Source organism: Achroia grisella, unplaced genomic scaffold (assembly GCF_030625045.1).
Source record: "Achroia grisella isolate CSIRO2021 unplaced genomic scaffold, CSIRO_AGI_Agris_v1 utg445, whole genome shotgun sequence".
Classification (NCBI taxonomy): Eukaryota; Metazoa; Arthropoda; class Insecta; order Lepidoptera; family Pyralidae; genus Achroia; species Achroia grisella.
The window spans coordinates 1793228-1811316 of NW_026712860.1; the positions used below are offsets into that span (position 1 = coordinate 1793228).

At 32.6% G+C, this 18089-nt stretch overlaps 2 protein-coding genes across 2 annotated transcripts; one reads left to right on the forward strand and one right to left on the reverse strand.

Moving 5' to 3' along the window:
• Positions 1-443: 443 nt before the first annotated feature.
• On the forward strand, positions 444-14319 carry LOC131845001 (chymotrypsinogen A-like). The gene is made up of 6 exons (XM_059194011.1): positions 444-596; positions 1324-1469; positions 1976-2147; positions 12656-12778; positions 13241-13366; positions 14074-14319. Exons 1-6 carry the CDS (start codon positions 444-446, stop codon positions 14317-14319), a joined length of 966 nt encoding a protein of 321 aa, XP_059049994.1.
• A 261-nt stretch (positions 14320-14580) lies between these two features.
• On the reverse strand, positions 14581-17773 carry LOC131845002 (coagulation factor IX-like; the record flags this gene model as incomplete). The annotated part of the gene is made up of 7 exons (XM_059194013.1): positions 14581-15041; positions 15484-15624; positions 15915-16025; positions 16566-16722; positions 16970-17091; positions 17181-17252; positions 17678-17773. Coding segments are annotated over 7 exons (927 nt in total), but the record flags the coding sequence as incomplete, so codon positions are not given.
• Positions 17774-18089: the final 316 nt, after the last annotated feature.

Here is an 18089-nt window from a genome sequence, read left to right on the forward strand (position 1 = left end):
TTATTTGTGTAAATAAAGATTATGTTAATTTATTTTATCTGTGGTCTATATCGAAGAGTTTGTACAGAATATATATGTATATATAGGAAAAACGGCTCTAAAAACATATAAATATGGAATGTCAATTAATTCAAATTGAATGTATGTGTTACTGTTCTAAGCTGTTCCTACGCCTATCATAAACATAAAACATTTTATGTTTATGGTACCTATTTATTGGTATGTATTGTATGTTAATGCAATCAGAATTCATTTGTAATAAATATTCTGTATCAAAAACTCTTTGGTTTGACGAATTTATTATGACATTTATATTTATTCATATCTTATTCTTCTGTATTGATCTATTGAATTATAAGAATGGCGTTACAGAGTCTGTTTTAGTAGAAAATCATAGAAATTATATGTATTTTTCTTAAACTAATATTTCGTTCAGAATTGTAATGTTTCTAATATTCTATTGGGTATTTTTCTTCACACTTTTCGGTGGAGGTACATCAAAGTTAGTAGTTCGGCCGGTGGTTATTGATGATACAGTTATTATACCACGAGTTGTCAACGGGAAGCCAGCAACATTGGGAGAAGTGCCTTATCAGGTATCGTTATCATACATGCACACATATATAGATATCACCCTGGTGGTATATACATCGTCTACGGTAAATTAAACTAGCTTTCAGGCCTGTATATGATAATTTTTGGCATAAAATAAGAAGGTCCTTAAACCCAGTAAATATTTTTAATAATAGCAATTTAATAGCGTAGTACCTATCATCATTGCAATGCCTTTATCCCATTATTTGGTGTCGCCTGGGCCGTCACGGACAGTAAGAGCAGAAGCTTACTGTCCTTGCATTATAAAAAAATTGTATTCTTGTTACTAAAAACATTGTTCTGCAGTGAAAGATAGTATGAATAATAGTAATGTATGGGTTGTATGGTGTATACAGTTAAAATTCCATAATATAATGAAAGCCCTTCCTTAGTTGTCAATGCTATAAAATGTTTCCATACTAATAATTTTATTCCCCTATTTATCTTCTAACATCAGCATAACTTGCATAATAGGCTGTTTAAATACATAAATAAATACAATCATTTATTATTTTTTGTTATTTTATTTATATTTTCTACTAGTGTTTATTCTGTTTGCCGCGACATTTTGTTTATTTCTTTACTAAGTCGTTAAAAACCTATTGATTTTATATGTATATCTATTGAGTAAATTGGACGTACACCAAAAAATAAATATTCTCTATAATCATGTTCTTTAAAATTCACAATTTAAACGTTTAGGGTAGTAATACATATATTATGTTTCAGGTAGCATTTAAAATTGTACATTCACGGTCAAGAAAAACATATATTACATTCTGTGGGGGAACAATTATAGCTCCAACTAAACTCGTTTCTGCAGCCCATTGTTTCGAATTGAAGAAAAGTCAATGTGCCATTTTTCAGGACACTATGTGAGTTATGCATTCATTATATTTTATTTTATGCATAGCTACTAAACTAAGCGTGTACGAATTATTTATTAGTGCCAAAGAGAAATGTAATACTTAGACAAACAAATATTATAATGTCTGCTTGTTTCTGAAGATAAATAAGACACGATTATATTTATATGTAAATTATACTTATATTAGTTTTATTATACACCAAAACTTCATTATTATATGAAACTTACCTACAGTTTACGAGTGTTATGGCCAAGTAGTTTACTTCCTTAAATGACGTCCAAAAGTCATGAGGTTAAATCACAAAAAAAACCGTGTCTCAATTTACATTTTCGCTTACACCTTACCAAGTTGTGGAACGATGAAGCTTGATATACCTACTCATGAAATGTGGGCATGTCGTGTTGTGTTCATTACCAGACTCTGTGTGGGATCTGGGAAAAAACCGTTGTGACAGTATGTATGTTTATGTACTTCTTATTAAAATCTATATAACTGTGTAAGTTTTTTTGCAGCGAAATCCATTCGAAATTCTTACGTGGAAAGTACGCGGTGGCCGGTAATTTGTTGAACGTAGCCAAATTACAAAGTACTAATAAAGCGTCGAATGGTGGGCAATGGAGGAAATTAAAGAAAGTTATATATCCGTCCAGATATAATTTTCCAAATCATGATATCGCTGTAGTGGTAGGTCATTTTATAAATATTCTTTATTGCACTTAATTACATTTATAAGTAAATTAATTACAGCTAATGTTAACAAAGGAGGACTTATCTCTAAAAGAGATCTCTTCCAGTCAACCCAATAGAGCGTGGCATAGGAAGTGTTGAGTGGGTTAAAATGTGCAAATTATATTTTTTATGAAAATGTCAAAATAATTAAAACTAAACATAAAAATATAATGTCCAAAATACAGATACTAATACAATATACATAAAGATAAAAAAATATATATATATATTAATATATAATATGTACTTGAATACCTAAACAAATAAAATTACATTTATAATAAATATATAATAACCATAAATATATACTAAATCAAACAATAAATACTACAAAGATATATATACAATGATGACACTAATCGCATAGAAGTAGAAAGGTAATATGATTTTAACTTTTTCTTAAAAGAACCACTAGATGGACTTTTTTGAATCTCCAAAGGGAGATTATTCCATAGCTGAGCAGCACGAAACGAAAAGGAGTTACCCATAAACTGAGTTCTACTGTTAGGAAGTTTAAGGATCCTCGAGTGGTTTTGGCAAAGGCGTTTGGGACGGGAAGAGGGGGTAACAATTGAAAGCGGGAACGAAGGTAGGCGGGAGCATTAGGATTATTAAGAATATTATAGAGCATGGATAGGATATGCACATTATGCCGAATACGGATTGGGAGCCATTTTAAACGAGCGCGGAAATCGGAAACGTGGTCATTATTTGCGTAAACTGAAGATAAATCTTATAGCTAAATTTTGTAAGCGCTCTAGTTTATTTAAAAGCTCCTCAGTCATATCTAAGAAGCAAACGTCGGCATAGTCAAGAATGGGAAGTAAAATGGATTGCGCGAGCATAATTTTGGTGCTGAAGGGAAGAAAATATTGGAGACGTTTGAGAGTGATATGAAAAGTGTATTCTTCTACTAATTTCGTTGACATGGGAAATCCATGACATAGTACAATCCAAAATAAGTCCTAAATTTTTAACCTTGTCAGTGTACGCTATCTCAATGTTGTTGTATATTATTGGGGGTACCAAAGACCAATCCAACTTGCACCTGAGTCTGCTACTACCAACAATCATGGCTTGGGATTTGGACGGATTAATAATGAGACCGAAAGATCTAGCCCACGATTGAATACTCAAGAGATCACAGTTTAAAGCTTCTACTGTTTGAGTCACTTCCGACAAGGAGAAGTGACGGTATAACTGCAGATCATCTGCATACAGATGGAAGGGAGAAGTAATGACTCGAGAAATATTGTTAATAAACACTGAAAATAGTAAAGGAGAGAGTACACCGCCTTGAGGTACACCAGCAGTTAGAGAAGTCCAGTCTGAGGAACCATCACTGGTTCTAACACACTGCTGGCGACCGAAAAGAAAAGAAGAGAACCATTCTATAACAGAATTTGAAATGTTAACGGCACGGAGGGCACCAAGGAGAATATCGAAATCAACAGAGTTGAATGCACTGCTGAAGTCCAATAAAATAATGGCAGTCAATTTGGTGTCATCCATAGCCTGCCGTATATCCTCTGTAATATTAAGAAGCGCCCCAGTAGTGCTGTGGAAGGGACGGAAGCCTGACTGGAATGGACATAACAGGTTATTGGTGGAGAGATATGTATAAAGTTGATTATGGACAACGGATTCAAGAGCTTTGGAGAGTAAAGGAAGAATAGAAATGGGACGAAATTGGGAGAGACAAGTAGGATTACTTGTTTTGGGAACTGGTATGACATAAGCCTTTTTCCATTGTGATGGAAAGACATTGTTGCTGAGTGAAAAGTTAATAATGTGAGTAAGCACTGGCTTATGTTGTCACTACCGATGGCTTTAGAGGAAAAAGATAGAAGGATTTTCTTAACAGCATCTACTGGTATTGCACTGAAAGTAAATGAAGGGCAATCGAGTGGAGCAAGACTTGAAAGAGTTGAAATAGAATTAGCTTTAGTGAGATTGCTAAGAGTAACAGGTGAGGAAGAGAAGTGCTTATTTAAAGCATTGAGGTCCAAGTTACTTTTAAAAGAATCAGTAGACTTGCCCACTCCTAGTGATTGAAGAAATTTCCAAATTTGAGACTGATTAAGGTTTTGTATAGTTGAATGAATGTATCGGCGTTTAGCATCCCTACACATTCTGTTGCAGATGTTGCGAAGCTTTTTATACGTTTCAAAATTAAATTGTGATCTCTCTTGTTTATACCGACTTTTAGCTCTGTCCCGCTTGGCCATATTTCTCTTGATAACAGGAGTAAGCCAAGGGGCAGGAGCATGTTTAACGCGTACTGGCCGGACTGGAGCATAGGTATCGAAAATTTTTATAAGCTCACAGTTAAATATATCTATCATTGAATCAATGTCGTCCGAAAGTAATAAGGGAGACCAGTCCACTCTTCTCATATCCTCTCTCAAACGATCAAGATCCATATGCCGAAAATCGCGAAGTAAGTGAACCTTACCCTTATTTTTGGAGGACGCAAGTTGTATGAAAGATAAATTAAGTCATGTTGAGAGAAAGGAGAACACATTTGTCCGTGAGAGATAGTAGTATGGGGATGAGAAACTATAATTAAATCAATAAGGGAAGGTCTACTGTTGTGAAAGTAATGGGTCGGTTTCGCCATGGGCAAAACATTAAGATTAAGCGCAGATGTTAAACCCATAAGCTTGCCAGTTCTTACATCATTCTTCAAGAGACAGGTATTTAGATCCCCCATAACAATTACGTGATCAAAACGAGGGATCAGTGCTTCAAGAACAGTCTCCAATGAATTAAAATAATCTATTTTATCATTGGGACTGTACAAAACACCCAGTAACAGTTTTTTGTGATGAACTGTTGTAGTGATGAAGAGATATTCCAATGAAGCGGTTATTTGTGGTTGAGATGCACAGACTATTTCTGCACAACAATCGCTGCGAAGGTAAATCCCCACACCGCCACCCCCAGAGGTAGTACGGTCATTACGAAAAAGTTTATAGCCCGGAATAGCACAGCAGGTGGAGGGAAGAGATGGCTTAAGCCATGTCTCAGAGATAAAAATACAATCGACTATGCCGGCGCTGAAAGATGTGAGAAGATCGGAATAATGAGCTAATAAGCTCTGAGCATTAATATGCACAAGGGAGAGGTATTTGGAGTGGTCAGCAAAAATAGTCCGCAGTTTGTCATCAAGAGGATTACTATCGGACATAGAAGAATTAAAACTCGATGCAGTGTCAAAATCATCAGAAGAGCAAGAAAAGTAATCATCATTTACATCCATAAATATATATGAATACAAGAAATACAAATAATATATATAAATATTAAAATTATAATAATAATAAAATACAAATTGTAATAAAAAAGAACAATTACAGCTGGCTCATTAACTGCTTAGGTTGACTAGAAGAGCTTAACATAAAACTAACCTAACAATATATTAGTTTAAAAAAAAAAAGTATACAAATAAAACAAAAAAAAAGTTGTTTACAAAAACTACAGTAGGAAAACCAAGTGACTATATCCATCATAAAAATAAAAAATAAAATAAATGTATGTAGTGACTAGAACTAACAAAACGCAGTACAGATATTATTATGTCAGTTGACATTGACATATTGACAGTTCATCAAAACAAACAGAACTATATGAAAAAGTCGCGGGAACGCTTGAAAGGAAGCGCGCTCTTTTGATTTTATATTTTCATTTTCCATTATATATTAATTATTTCTGTATAGTTTGCTATTTAAATAGTGTATTGCACCCTCGTCATGGGGAAGAATAGAAGGAAGCGGAAAAAAACTGCATCTCCAGACGATCCTGATAGCGATTGTAAATCAACAACCACGTCTGATTACGAAGAAGCAGATTCAGATCCTAAAGTATTATATAAACCTTATTTTGTTACTGATTATAATCGACGATACCCAGAAGACTCCGGTGCAACTGAATTTGTTGTCTTCGTTGAGTCTACTGATTCTAATACCGCCATAGGCGCCAGAGATCTTTTATCCTTATCATCCTGTTTAAAAAGATTCAATAAAGGGGTAAAATACCTTAGAAGCCTAAATAAATATAAAATCGGTGTTTACTTTGAGAAGCCAGGTCTTGCAAATGCATTCTTAAACAATTTAACATTTTTGAAAGAATACCAGTTTAAAGCTAGCATTCCAGCAGGTTCAACCGAAGTCACAGGAGTCATCAGAAATGTCCCTATAAATTTATCCAATATGAAGATTTACACAATGTTATCAAGCTATAAGAAAATTATTTGTATTCGACGTTTTTTAAGAAAAGTTAAAAATGATGTTACTTTTTATCTACAGCCAACACAGACAGTAGCCATTACTTTTGCTGCATCAGTTCTGCCCGACTATGTGGACCTGGAAGGTTGGAGACATGATATTTCACCTTACATTCCTCCTGTTAAACAATGTTTCCGGTGTTTAAGGTATGGTCATTTTGCAAAGTTTTGCAAGAATGCTGAGATATGTTCCATTTGTAAAGGAAACCATAATTTTAAAACATGTACTACACCAATTGATAATGCCAAGTGTTTCCATTGCGATGGGAACCATATAAGTGTCTCATCACAGTGCCCTGTAAAACAAAAAAAAATAATTGAGAATAGAAATAAAGCACAAAGACCTTCATATGCAGACACTTTCAAATCTTTTCCCACTCTTGGACACAGACTAAATAAACAGAATAATGACATTATTTCAATTTTAAAAAATGATGACAAATCACTAGGCCTCCTTGTAGAGACCATTGTTAAATTAATAACATTAAATAAGACCCAAAACACATCAATTTGCTCTAAAAATGTACTAGAACTGCTTACTGAAAATTTCAGTACTAAAATAAATAGTATTCAAAATTCACAATAAACAAATTAAACATAGTACAGTGGAATGCTCAAAGTCTGTTGAGCAATCGACATTTATTTTCACAATTTTTATATAGTAAAAATATTCATATTGCATTAATTTGTGAAACATGGTTAAGACCACACCATAAATATAAAATCAAAGGATATAATATAGTAAGAAATGACTCAGGTAACCATCATAATGGTGTTGCTATTATACTGCATAATAGTATAACATATAATAAAATTGATGTAATGTCTGATGATGGATTACAAAATCTGGTTGTACAGATTATTGTTAATAATAAGAAAATATCTTTTGCTACTGTTTATTGCCCAACAAATTGTACCACACCATTCTCTAAATCTAAGTTCATAAATTTTGTAAATAATATACCTAAACCATTCATTATTGCCGGAGATTTCAATGCACATCACACTATTTGGGGATGTGATACCATTAAACCTAGAGGTAGAGATATTTTAGAATCACTAGACGAATGCAACTTGGTTTTACTTAATGATACTCAAGCTACAACTGTAGGAACTCATATATGGAAACCTAATGGTTTAGATTTAACTATAGTTAGTCCGACCATAGCACTTATGTGTGAATGGTATGTACACGATGACCCCATAGGTAGTTATCATCTCCCTACAGTGACCGAACTAACCGTAGGAAATGATTATTCTCCATGTCATAGTTTAGCACAAATTAATGGTACTGTTTCAATTCATCACAGTAATTTGCGTCTAATAAACTGGGATACATATAGTATTTTAGTTAATACAAAATTACAGGATTTTTCTATTAATGAGAATGATCCCATTATCACTTATCAGCGCTTCTGTAAAATTATGCAAGACACCGTTGATATAGTATTAGGCAGAAAGTCATCAATACAGAAAAAATTGTCGCATCCACAAGGTGACAGTATTAAAAAATATAAACATCGTCCTCTTCCCTGGTGGAATGAAGAATGCGCATCAGCTGTTCAAAATAGTAAAAATGCTTATGTCAATTTTAAACAAGATCCTACCATAGACAATTATATTACATTTAAAAGACTGCAAGCACTAAAAAAATTAACAATCAGAAATGTACGTATACAAAGCTGGCAAAATTTCTGCTCAAATTTAAATAGATTGACACCAATTTCAACCATTTGGCAAAATTTGAGAAAATTTAAAAAAAAATATTCAAATAAAACTTATATAGGTAATAACAACAATCTAATGCCATGGATTGACGATTTTTTGCACAAATATACTCCTGATTTTGTCTCAAGACCTCTATATATAGGTGACACTTTTAAACATACTGATAGTTTTTTTAATCAGCCCTTTAAATTAGTAGAACTTCAAACAGCAGTAAAAAGTAGGAAGGATACAGCTGTAGGATTAGATAATATGTCATATAAAATGCTAAAAAAATTAAATGAAAACAATTTAGAAATGTTTCTTAATATCCTAAATTTACTTTGGCTTAATTCTATTATTCCTAATGAATGGAAAACTGATTGTTTAATACCAGTATTAAAATCAAATAAGAATCCTTCACAAGCTGATTCATATCGACCTATCACTTTAACATCCTGTTTTGGAAAAATTTTTGAACAACTTATAAAACAACGTCTCGAATTTTTTATCGAATCTCAAAATATATTACCGCCGAATCAGTTTGGCTTTAGACGTGGATTTTCGGCTCGCGAAAGTTTGTGTCATTTATATATGGACATAAATAGAACTAAAAAAAATAGGCAACATTTTGCTGGTGTTTTTTTGGATATTATCGGTGCTTTTAACAATATCAATCATAATGTTATGTCTGACATTCTAGCTTCACTTGGAATATCAAATAAATTAGTACGCTGGATATTTAATTTTATGAATGGTCGTGAAGTATATGTGAAGCTCACTAATAATACATGTCTTGGACCTCGGTTATCGCATATCGGAGTGTGTCAAGGCGGTATATTAAGTCCTCTTTTGTACATATTGTACGTCCATAGATTAAATGAAGTATTGGGTAGAGAAGTACATAATCTTCAATTTGCTGATGATTTAGCAATATATTGCTATGGAAATAATTTAACAGACATTAGTTACAAAATAAACAATGCTCTACGTAATCTATCTGTATATTTTTCATATCTTGATTTAGAAATTAGTCCTTCGAAAAGTAAAATGATTTTATTTGAGAATAATAATCTTAATTTAGATCTTTCAAATTTATCTGTTACATACAATGGATACACTATACCAATAGAATCGGAAGTAAAATTTTTGGGCGTTTTATTCCAAAACAAAATGTGTTGGAAAAAGTATGTAGATTGCTTAGCAGATCGAGCCATGATGTCAACTAATATTCTTAGATCATTAGTAGGCACTCGTTGGGGAGCAGATCCTAAAACTCTATTGATGTTATATAAATCGTTAGTTAGAACACATTTTGAATATGCTTTCTTTTGCTTTTGTGAATACAATGTTTATGTAGAAAAACTTGAAAAAATTCAAAATATAAATCTTAGATTAATTTTGGGTGCTATGAATACCTCACCTATAAATTCTATGCAAGTAGAGTGTTACTTATCACCATTAAGATTACGATTTGAATTTTTAAAACTTACCTTTCTGTTGAAATTACTTTCTGTAAATAAAAATACCTTGCTAATTAAACTAATAGATTCTTCATTTCCAAAAACTTTTCTTTCTGAAAAGGTTAGTGAATTTATTGATTGGGTCCGTAATTTTAATATCTATATTAAATCATCCCCGAGTTATTATGGATACTCATATGATGCCCTCTATTCTCAAATTTCTATAAATATTAATAAAACATTAAAAGATAAATATGACGTATATGAATACCTGTCGCGGTGGAACACATATAGGCAAATATACACCGACGGAGCAAAAAATAAAGAATGTGTTTCCATTGCTATATATGATGGCACAGAACAAATGGCAAGTGGTACCAAAATTTCGAAAAATGCAAGTATATTTACGGCAGAAGCTTATGCGATTATTAAGGCTTTAGACTACATTAAAGAGACTTTTGACTGTGACAAATGGTTAATCATAACAGATAGTATGAGTGTTTTGATGGCTCTTTCGAACGATTCTCGTAATAAATTAACCGCTTCCTCTGTAATTCAAAGTATTCGCAGTAAGATGCATGACCTGAAACATAAATTACATAAAGATATTATTCTAATTTGGGTTCCTTCCCATATTGGAGTGATTGGTAATGAGAAAGCAGATGAATTAGCTCGTTTAATAACTAACTGTCCTGTCAATCAAATAGAGAAGAGAATAAAAATTCCGGACAGAGACGTTATTATAGAAATAAAGCAAAGGATTAAAAATCAGTGGATAAAACTTTGGGATGAATCTACTAAAATTAAAGGAAAATGGTTAAAAGAAATTCAACAGGATATTAAATCCCCATGGTTTACTAAAGGAAAAATTAAAATTAGAAGATTTTATACGACATTAAGTCGCTTAAGAATTGGACACGGACGATTTAATGAACACTTGTGTAGAATGAAAATGATATCTAGTCCAGTGTGTAATTATTGTTCAAGCGGAGAAGTACAGACTCTGGATCATCTACTCTTCGATTGTCAACAATTCAATATACAACGTTTAGCTCTAATTGACAAATTAATGTCCATTTACAAGGATCTGAATATCCCGCGCACTATTCAGACTTTACTTAAAAATCAAGAAACATACAAACCAATTTATGAATATATTGCCTCCACAGTAGAAGATATCTGAAGAAGGAAAAAAGAAATTAAAATACAGAAATTATACCAACGACAACGGCTGTATGGGCTTAGACTCTTTGCCTTTCCATTACGGATAAATAAAACAAAAAAAAAAAAAAAAAAAAAAAACAGAACTGTATTTGTAATTGTAATTTGTACTTACAAAGAACTGATGAATAATAGACGTGAGTCGGTAATTTAACAAAAATCAAGACATTCATAAATTATATAAATATACCCTAAATCAGAGTGAATATAAAAATTAAATAGTGACAATAAACCGACCGAATTAAATAGCATCACAACACCAACACATAACTAGCTGTTTATGAGTTTTTAGGGTGCTGCAAGATGAGTGTTTTCAACTCACCCATAGATGTTATTTTCTTACGCTCTTTGTTAGGGAGAAGAACAACTATATTACCGTCTGCTGACCAACATTTCTTCATGCCGAAATGGTTACGAGCCGCAACAAAGACATATTGCCTTGATCTTGTTAGGAACTCGGAAACGGATGTTTTGGAGCCCTTTAATATAGTTTTAGCGTTCCAAACCATTGAACGGGATTGTAAAGATGTGAACCGCACAAGAACAGGCCGAGCAGCCTCCCTTTTAGCTCCCAATCTATGACATGACTCGATGGCATCAGGACGAACACTGTCTAATTTCATTTTGTCGTTGAGCAACTCCAAGATTACTTGAGAAGTATCTTCGCCAGAAGTCTCAGGCACACCATGAAAAAGTAAGACCTTCCTTCGTGAATGGGTATCCAGACGGTCTTGAGACTGTTGAAGCATCTCCACCTGTGCCTTGATAAGTCCAAAACTCTTCCAGACAAACGCTTTAAATGAGGCAAAATCGGCGGATAATCCTTTCACCGTAGTACCTGAGGAAGACGGAGCCTGTTGCTGCATGCCCTTCTCAAACTCTTCCATTCGGGTGTTGAACAAGGTTGATAAGTCATCCATGTTTTTTAAAAGTTGCTCAGCTGTGGTGTCCATTGTAAAGTTAGTGATGAAAAGTTAGTAACTGAAGTCAACCAAATGCAGGTTAGAAAAAATTTAATTCATAAGATAAATTGTATTTTTTGTTAATTAAAATTGAGGAGCTCAAAAATTTTATGACTTTTGTATGTATGTCTACCCACAATTTTTTATCTACATATAAAAAATATTGAAGTGTCTATTTGTAATTTCAAATTAAGATCTTTTCACTAAACGCATATGAATACCGTAAGTAGGTAGATGCAAAGCTGTAAATACCGTATATGTACCGTATATATACGGAACTTATTGCAATAGTTAATTTTAAAAATTGTTGTTATGTATGTCACTTTGTACGTCACATTGTCTTGCTAATGTCTAAAATCGCTGGATCGATTTTCCCGGGATTTTCACTCGCAAATAGTTGTTATAAAGAGTAATTTAGGCTATTTTTGTTTTAGAAGTTTTATTTGTTTTAATAAAAAAATAGTTCAATTCCACGCGCAAGAGGTAGCGAATAACAACATTTCATACGTGAATTTTTTATGACCTTATATGTTCTGACTTATTGTTAAACTCTCCATCCACTTTTGGTATTTAATTTTTTTTAACTTGACCTCTCTTTTGGTTTTCATAATCAGAATACAAGGAACAGGGACTTTTTATTCAAATAAAACTAGTTTTACACGCAGCTGCGTCCGAGTGATTTGTCCTCGTAACAAACCAAAAATCACGTAAGAGATCGAATCACGAGAACGTACCTACATAAGCATATTAAAAAAAAAATCTCCAAAAAATCAGACGAAATTCCAAGTAACAGTCTCTGCCATAGATACATTTTATATTTTTTTATAGATGATATTCCTTCCATTTGATTACAATGACCACATAGCCGCTATCCCCTACACGGAGGTAAACAGAGATTACAATGGAAAATGTCTCGTATCCGGCTATGGGCGAAAATCGATTACAAAACACGTGAGTTATGCAGTAGGACTATGATAAGAATAACTAAGAAGTCATGTTTCATATCCTGTGTGTTTCACTGCTTTATCTAACTTTTCAACCGAACTGCTGATACGAAACTGATATAAAGATGTTGTGAGTTATAAATACCAAAACTTTTTCAAAGTATAACTCGGCGAAATAGAATGTGGAAATAGTTGCCTACACGTGTCTTTATAGTACAGAGTGTTCCCTTAAATAATTATTACGAAATATGATCATTTATCATCATTAATGATAAGATCTTAGTGTATTTATACTGTAATTCTCTATAATATTAAAGATAATCACGGTAGGTAGACTAACTCTGGGCGTTATTAAAAATGCGTTTTTAGCCCCGAAGAACAAAATGTGTCGTATGTGTAATCTACCAGAGTTATTGGTTGCAGTAGTAAAACCCTACTTTATTAATATTAAGTACATTTGTTGTTACAGATATTATCAGATAAGCTACTTACAGCGCATTTAGATTTGATCCCGTCATATAGCTGTAGCCGTATGCATAGAAAAAATATGAGAAAATTTGTTTGCACGTCAAGTATAGTAACAGATGTGGGCAAGGTAGTTAATTTAGTTAGTTTCGATAGTTATGTTAATACTAGTATTTGTAGTTAACCCCTGTAAACCTAACTCCTTGATTCAACCCCCCACAGAAACCTACATTATTAGGGGGGAATTGGTTTATTAAGAACGTGAATGAATATCTCCATTGCTAGCAATGTACCATGTCAATTTGACCTCCACGTGGTTCTTCCTGCAAACCTTCGTGGTAAATTGCCATTTGTTAAGATGGGCTGACGAATCTGAGTTTATGCTCATTTTATTATCCTCCTCTGTGCCCCGCCAGCGTAAACCGTTAGCGGGTGCATCATTCTATTATCATCCATAAAAGAATGACTATTTTAACCGGGCAGAGAGGCGACGGTTACCTTCAGGCAAGTCGTCAGCTTGTTTGCTTTTCCAATTAAATATAAAAAGTGACCTAACATATTCCGTCTTCTTACGGTGTTGTTATTTTTTTTATTTTCTGGATGATTATGGAATGATACACCCGTCTGCACTAACGGTTTACGTTGGCAGGGTACCAGCAAAGGATGATAGAACGAACATCATGAGGTCAGGTCCATGAAAAACGCTTGTTCTTGTTCGTGTATAATCATAATGAGGATAAGAATGTAACAAAAGAATAACATGATTTAATAATACTTTAATAAGGTTGATTCTTTTGTTACATAAAATTTTAATATAAATTATTTAAACTGTTATAGGGTGATTCTGGCGGACCGTTAGTATGCGCAAACACAGGTGACCCAAAGGAGTCGAACATGGGCATTTTAGTAGGAGTCGTTAGCGGCCACAGAGTCAAAGTGGGTTCCTTCTTTACCAGAGTATCATCATACCGCGAGTTCATTCAATATAACAATGCAAATACTATTAGCTACAAAGGGATTTTAAATTTCATTATCATAATAATATATGGTTCATTTTCGTTATTTTCATTTCGTTTTATTTGAGTATTTGCTACAAGGAGTGAAAAATTATAGAAAAAACAAGGAGTGAAATATAAAACGTCTTTCATAATTTTCAAAGGTTGAATATGTAAAATAAACCCCTTGATTTACTATGTCACAGGTTGCATTGTCTTTACAATAGGTAATTGTATTATCTTTAAATGAATTCTATTAATTAAAAATATTAGCTACATTTGATCATATAATAATAATAGAAATTTTTATTAACATCATCTGCAAAGGAGCCAATTATTGGACTCGGATCCTATAGCCCCATGTTCATGTGAGAATGTCATAGTGAGAAATCTTGTAATTGGTCTCACAGATTGGGCATTAATGTCATTTTGACAGCTAACAGTTGAAAGGATAATCATTATTATTATGTAACTACATACGAAATATATAAAAATAGTACGTACATAATTTAAACGTTGGTAAAAATATATTCATTATTTATTTAAAGATATTTTTAGATTCAAACAAATTTATTTAGCTACTCACCATAAAAATAATCTTATTATGAAAGATATAAACAAAACGGTTTTACTACAATACGTAGCGGCACCATGATCCGTAATCCATTTATGGAATAGGCCGACTCGGGAATGTAATGAAGGTAAACGAATATGTATAAGTGACGTCACGCCCACAAGGATCCCTTGCTTTTCATCTTTTTCTTCAGGGTCCCCAGTTCCATGACAGATGAGGCCACCGCCTTCTGACTCCTAAAATTTAATTAATAGGTACTTACATCGAACATTAAAACAACGCTGGAAATTATAAATAAATGTTAATATAAATAAATTTTGAGAATATAAGGCTTTTACTATTCAGACTTAGACCCCAAAGGTGGTGCATGAATTTGAAACTGGCTGACATAAAAAAAATGTTTGATAATGGAGACAAAGAAGGTGGAGCTTGCCTGAATTAATTCCACGTTGAATTTAAATTTACTCTCCGAAATGTAATATCCTGCTTACAACATGACGTCAAGAATTAAAATTGCCAATGACTGTCTAGAACTCTAGAATATTAGTCCTTAACTTATAGACGCCAACATATAACAACTACAAATACACGCAAATATATACATAAAGAACACACTTTTCACCAAGACAATGTAGGGTGCGATAACTAATATATCTACATAATAAAACATTTACTAACAGAAGACGCATAAGATAGTTTGTTGTTATCATAAGCAGTACAGTAATACAGTCTGCAGGATCTTAGAAGAATTCGTTGGCACTTTTTACGGGGGATTATCTGATAATCTTCGATAAATACATACTTGTTGGTCGACCAACTCTGTTGAAAGACAATATTACACAAAAATAATTTTAGAAGGTTCTATCCAATCGGTCAAAAAAATAAAATTTATACTCAAAATTTAAATTTTGTTCCAAATTTTCGAACGCAGCAAATTTAGTAATGAACCTGCCTTTACTAAATCCTCACGTTCGCAATATTTCGAACACACCAAGATGACGACTGACCTTACAAGACACAAATTCTACCATTGGAGTTAACATAATTTCAATCTGAGTATTTATAAATAAAATAAAGGTAATAAATTTTGAAAAATAATTAAAAAATACCTTTGTAGGCTTGACGTATGTAGCAGTGCAAACACCATCAAAATCATTATCTCTGGACGCATATGGTATCATATCAACAAACTGATTAAAGATCCAAGATCTATTTATTTCCTATAATCACAAGTTTTTACAGAATTTGCATATATCTGACAAGGTTTGGACACAGTCTAGTTAAGAGTAAGATATTCGACATAACAATAGTACAGTGCAATATACTCTTAAAATGTTGAATTTAATATTTTTAAGCTAACAGAAGTAGTTGACTGTACTTGATAAAAAAAATTAACAAGAACTATTTTAAATAACTAAATTTTATAATACGTATTATGGTTAATAAATACATTGTAGTAAACGCGGTTAACACAGCGGTTTACAACTACATAGTTGTATGAAATATGTATAAAAAAACCGGTAAATGGACAACCACGTGTAGGGTGTGATTAATCCGTGCAATCACAGGATAAGTATAACATCTTAGTCTTCTTGAATGGCAAAACATGTATGTATCACATGATAACTTGACGTCCATAGTGTTATTCATAGTGATATTGATGTATATAAACAATGGTTACTGCTTACTATCACGTGGCTCGTCAATTTGTTTGCCATTTCAATTACATAACATAAAATTGGGAGAGTTATACAACTAACCAGAACGGCAAGACTAAACGCTGGAAATCTGTAAAATTTCTGAGAGAACACACGATCTATTCTCCTCCATTGTTGTGTATCGTCATGCACAGGATGTTGATGATTAGTATGCAAAATACCAGCTACTACTTTTAGTGATTTTAAATCATGTTTATATCTGAAAATAATAAAATATAACATGAATAAGCATTTTTATTATAAAAAAGGCAGCATACCATTTAAACAATCTTTCATTAAAGCATAGCATGTTCATAATAACAATATACTTACTAGTATTCAAAGCTCTTTTCGTCTGGTAAAACAGGAAAAATATCCTGAAACCGTGGGAAATGCATTCTCATTTGAATTTCGACCACTAGTATTAATCACTACTTACTTTTACCACAAAAAAGTTATGAACTTACTGTTTTCTGTTCGTGTAAAAGCAATGTGCTGACGTGAGTACTCTGTCTTTTGTAATTATGCTTCCAGAACAAAAAGCTCTATATAATAAACGCCATTTATTATATAATTTAAAAATTAATACCTGTATAAAAATAAACAAATTTTAAACGTATCATCTTTGTAGCTATGTCAGAAGTTACATAAATATTATTTTCATTAGAAAAATCTTACGTGGTGCTTAAGTTCTCCTAATTTTACTTCATTCCCTTTAGATGTAAGAACTTTTAATTTTATATGCGATGTCTGAAACAATATATTATTACAAAAAAAAAAACAGTGTATATTTTTAAAGGATATGACATATTTTAATGATAATATTATGATGTCCCGGAAAACGCTACTGGAATACGCTGACGGGACAGCAGTGTAGGAGGAGGTGTAGTACCATGATAACCATGAAGTCAGGTCAATTTATAGGTCATCGTTGCCAATTCCCCAGTAAACATCCAAATAATATATTTTAATTTAATTTAATAAATATATCACTTATGATTAATGAACATACAATCTCTAGTTTTAGAGAAAAAACTAGAGATTGTGTCATCTAAGTTTCGGGGAATGAGCTGGCGCCTATTTCGACCAGACTCAGTAAATAATCTACTTACCTGCTACATACGCGTGAGTACCCTATCCAGTTAATAATACAATTATATATAAGAATCCCTTACCTTTCCGAGTGTTGTATTCGTACCAAAGATTGACACTACGAATAAGGAAAATAATAAAATTAAATAAAATGTATTGTAAACAAACACTTTTGCAAATTTTATTCAACTTAATCTACGTGGATTACACAATGCTTCCACTGTAAATAGTATAAATCATAGTATATTAAGTCCCAGTCTAATGTTAAACGTCACTATTTCAATATTACGTCAAAATATTTGACATAGTAAAGTATAATACTTAAACGAGATAAGTATTATTAAAAGTTTGTTACCATGTTTCTAAAATAAGTGTATTTAGATCATCCAATATGTTAGAGATGGGATTTGGAGATACAAGTATGCGTAAGAAAAAATTTAATGGTGCTAAGGAAAAGTCATAAAATACTTTTATTGAAAGCTTTATTGTAGGCTA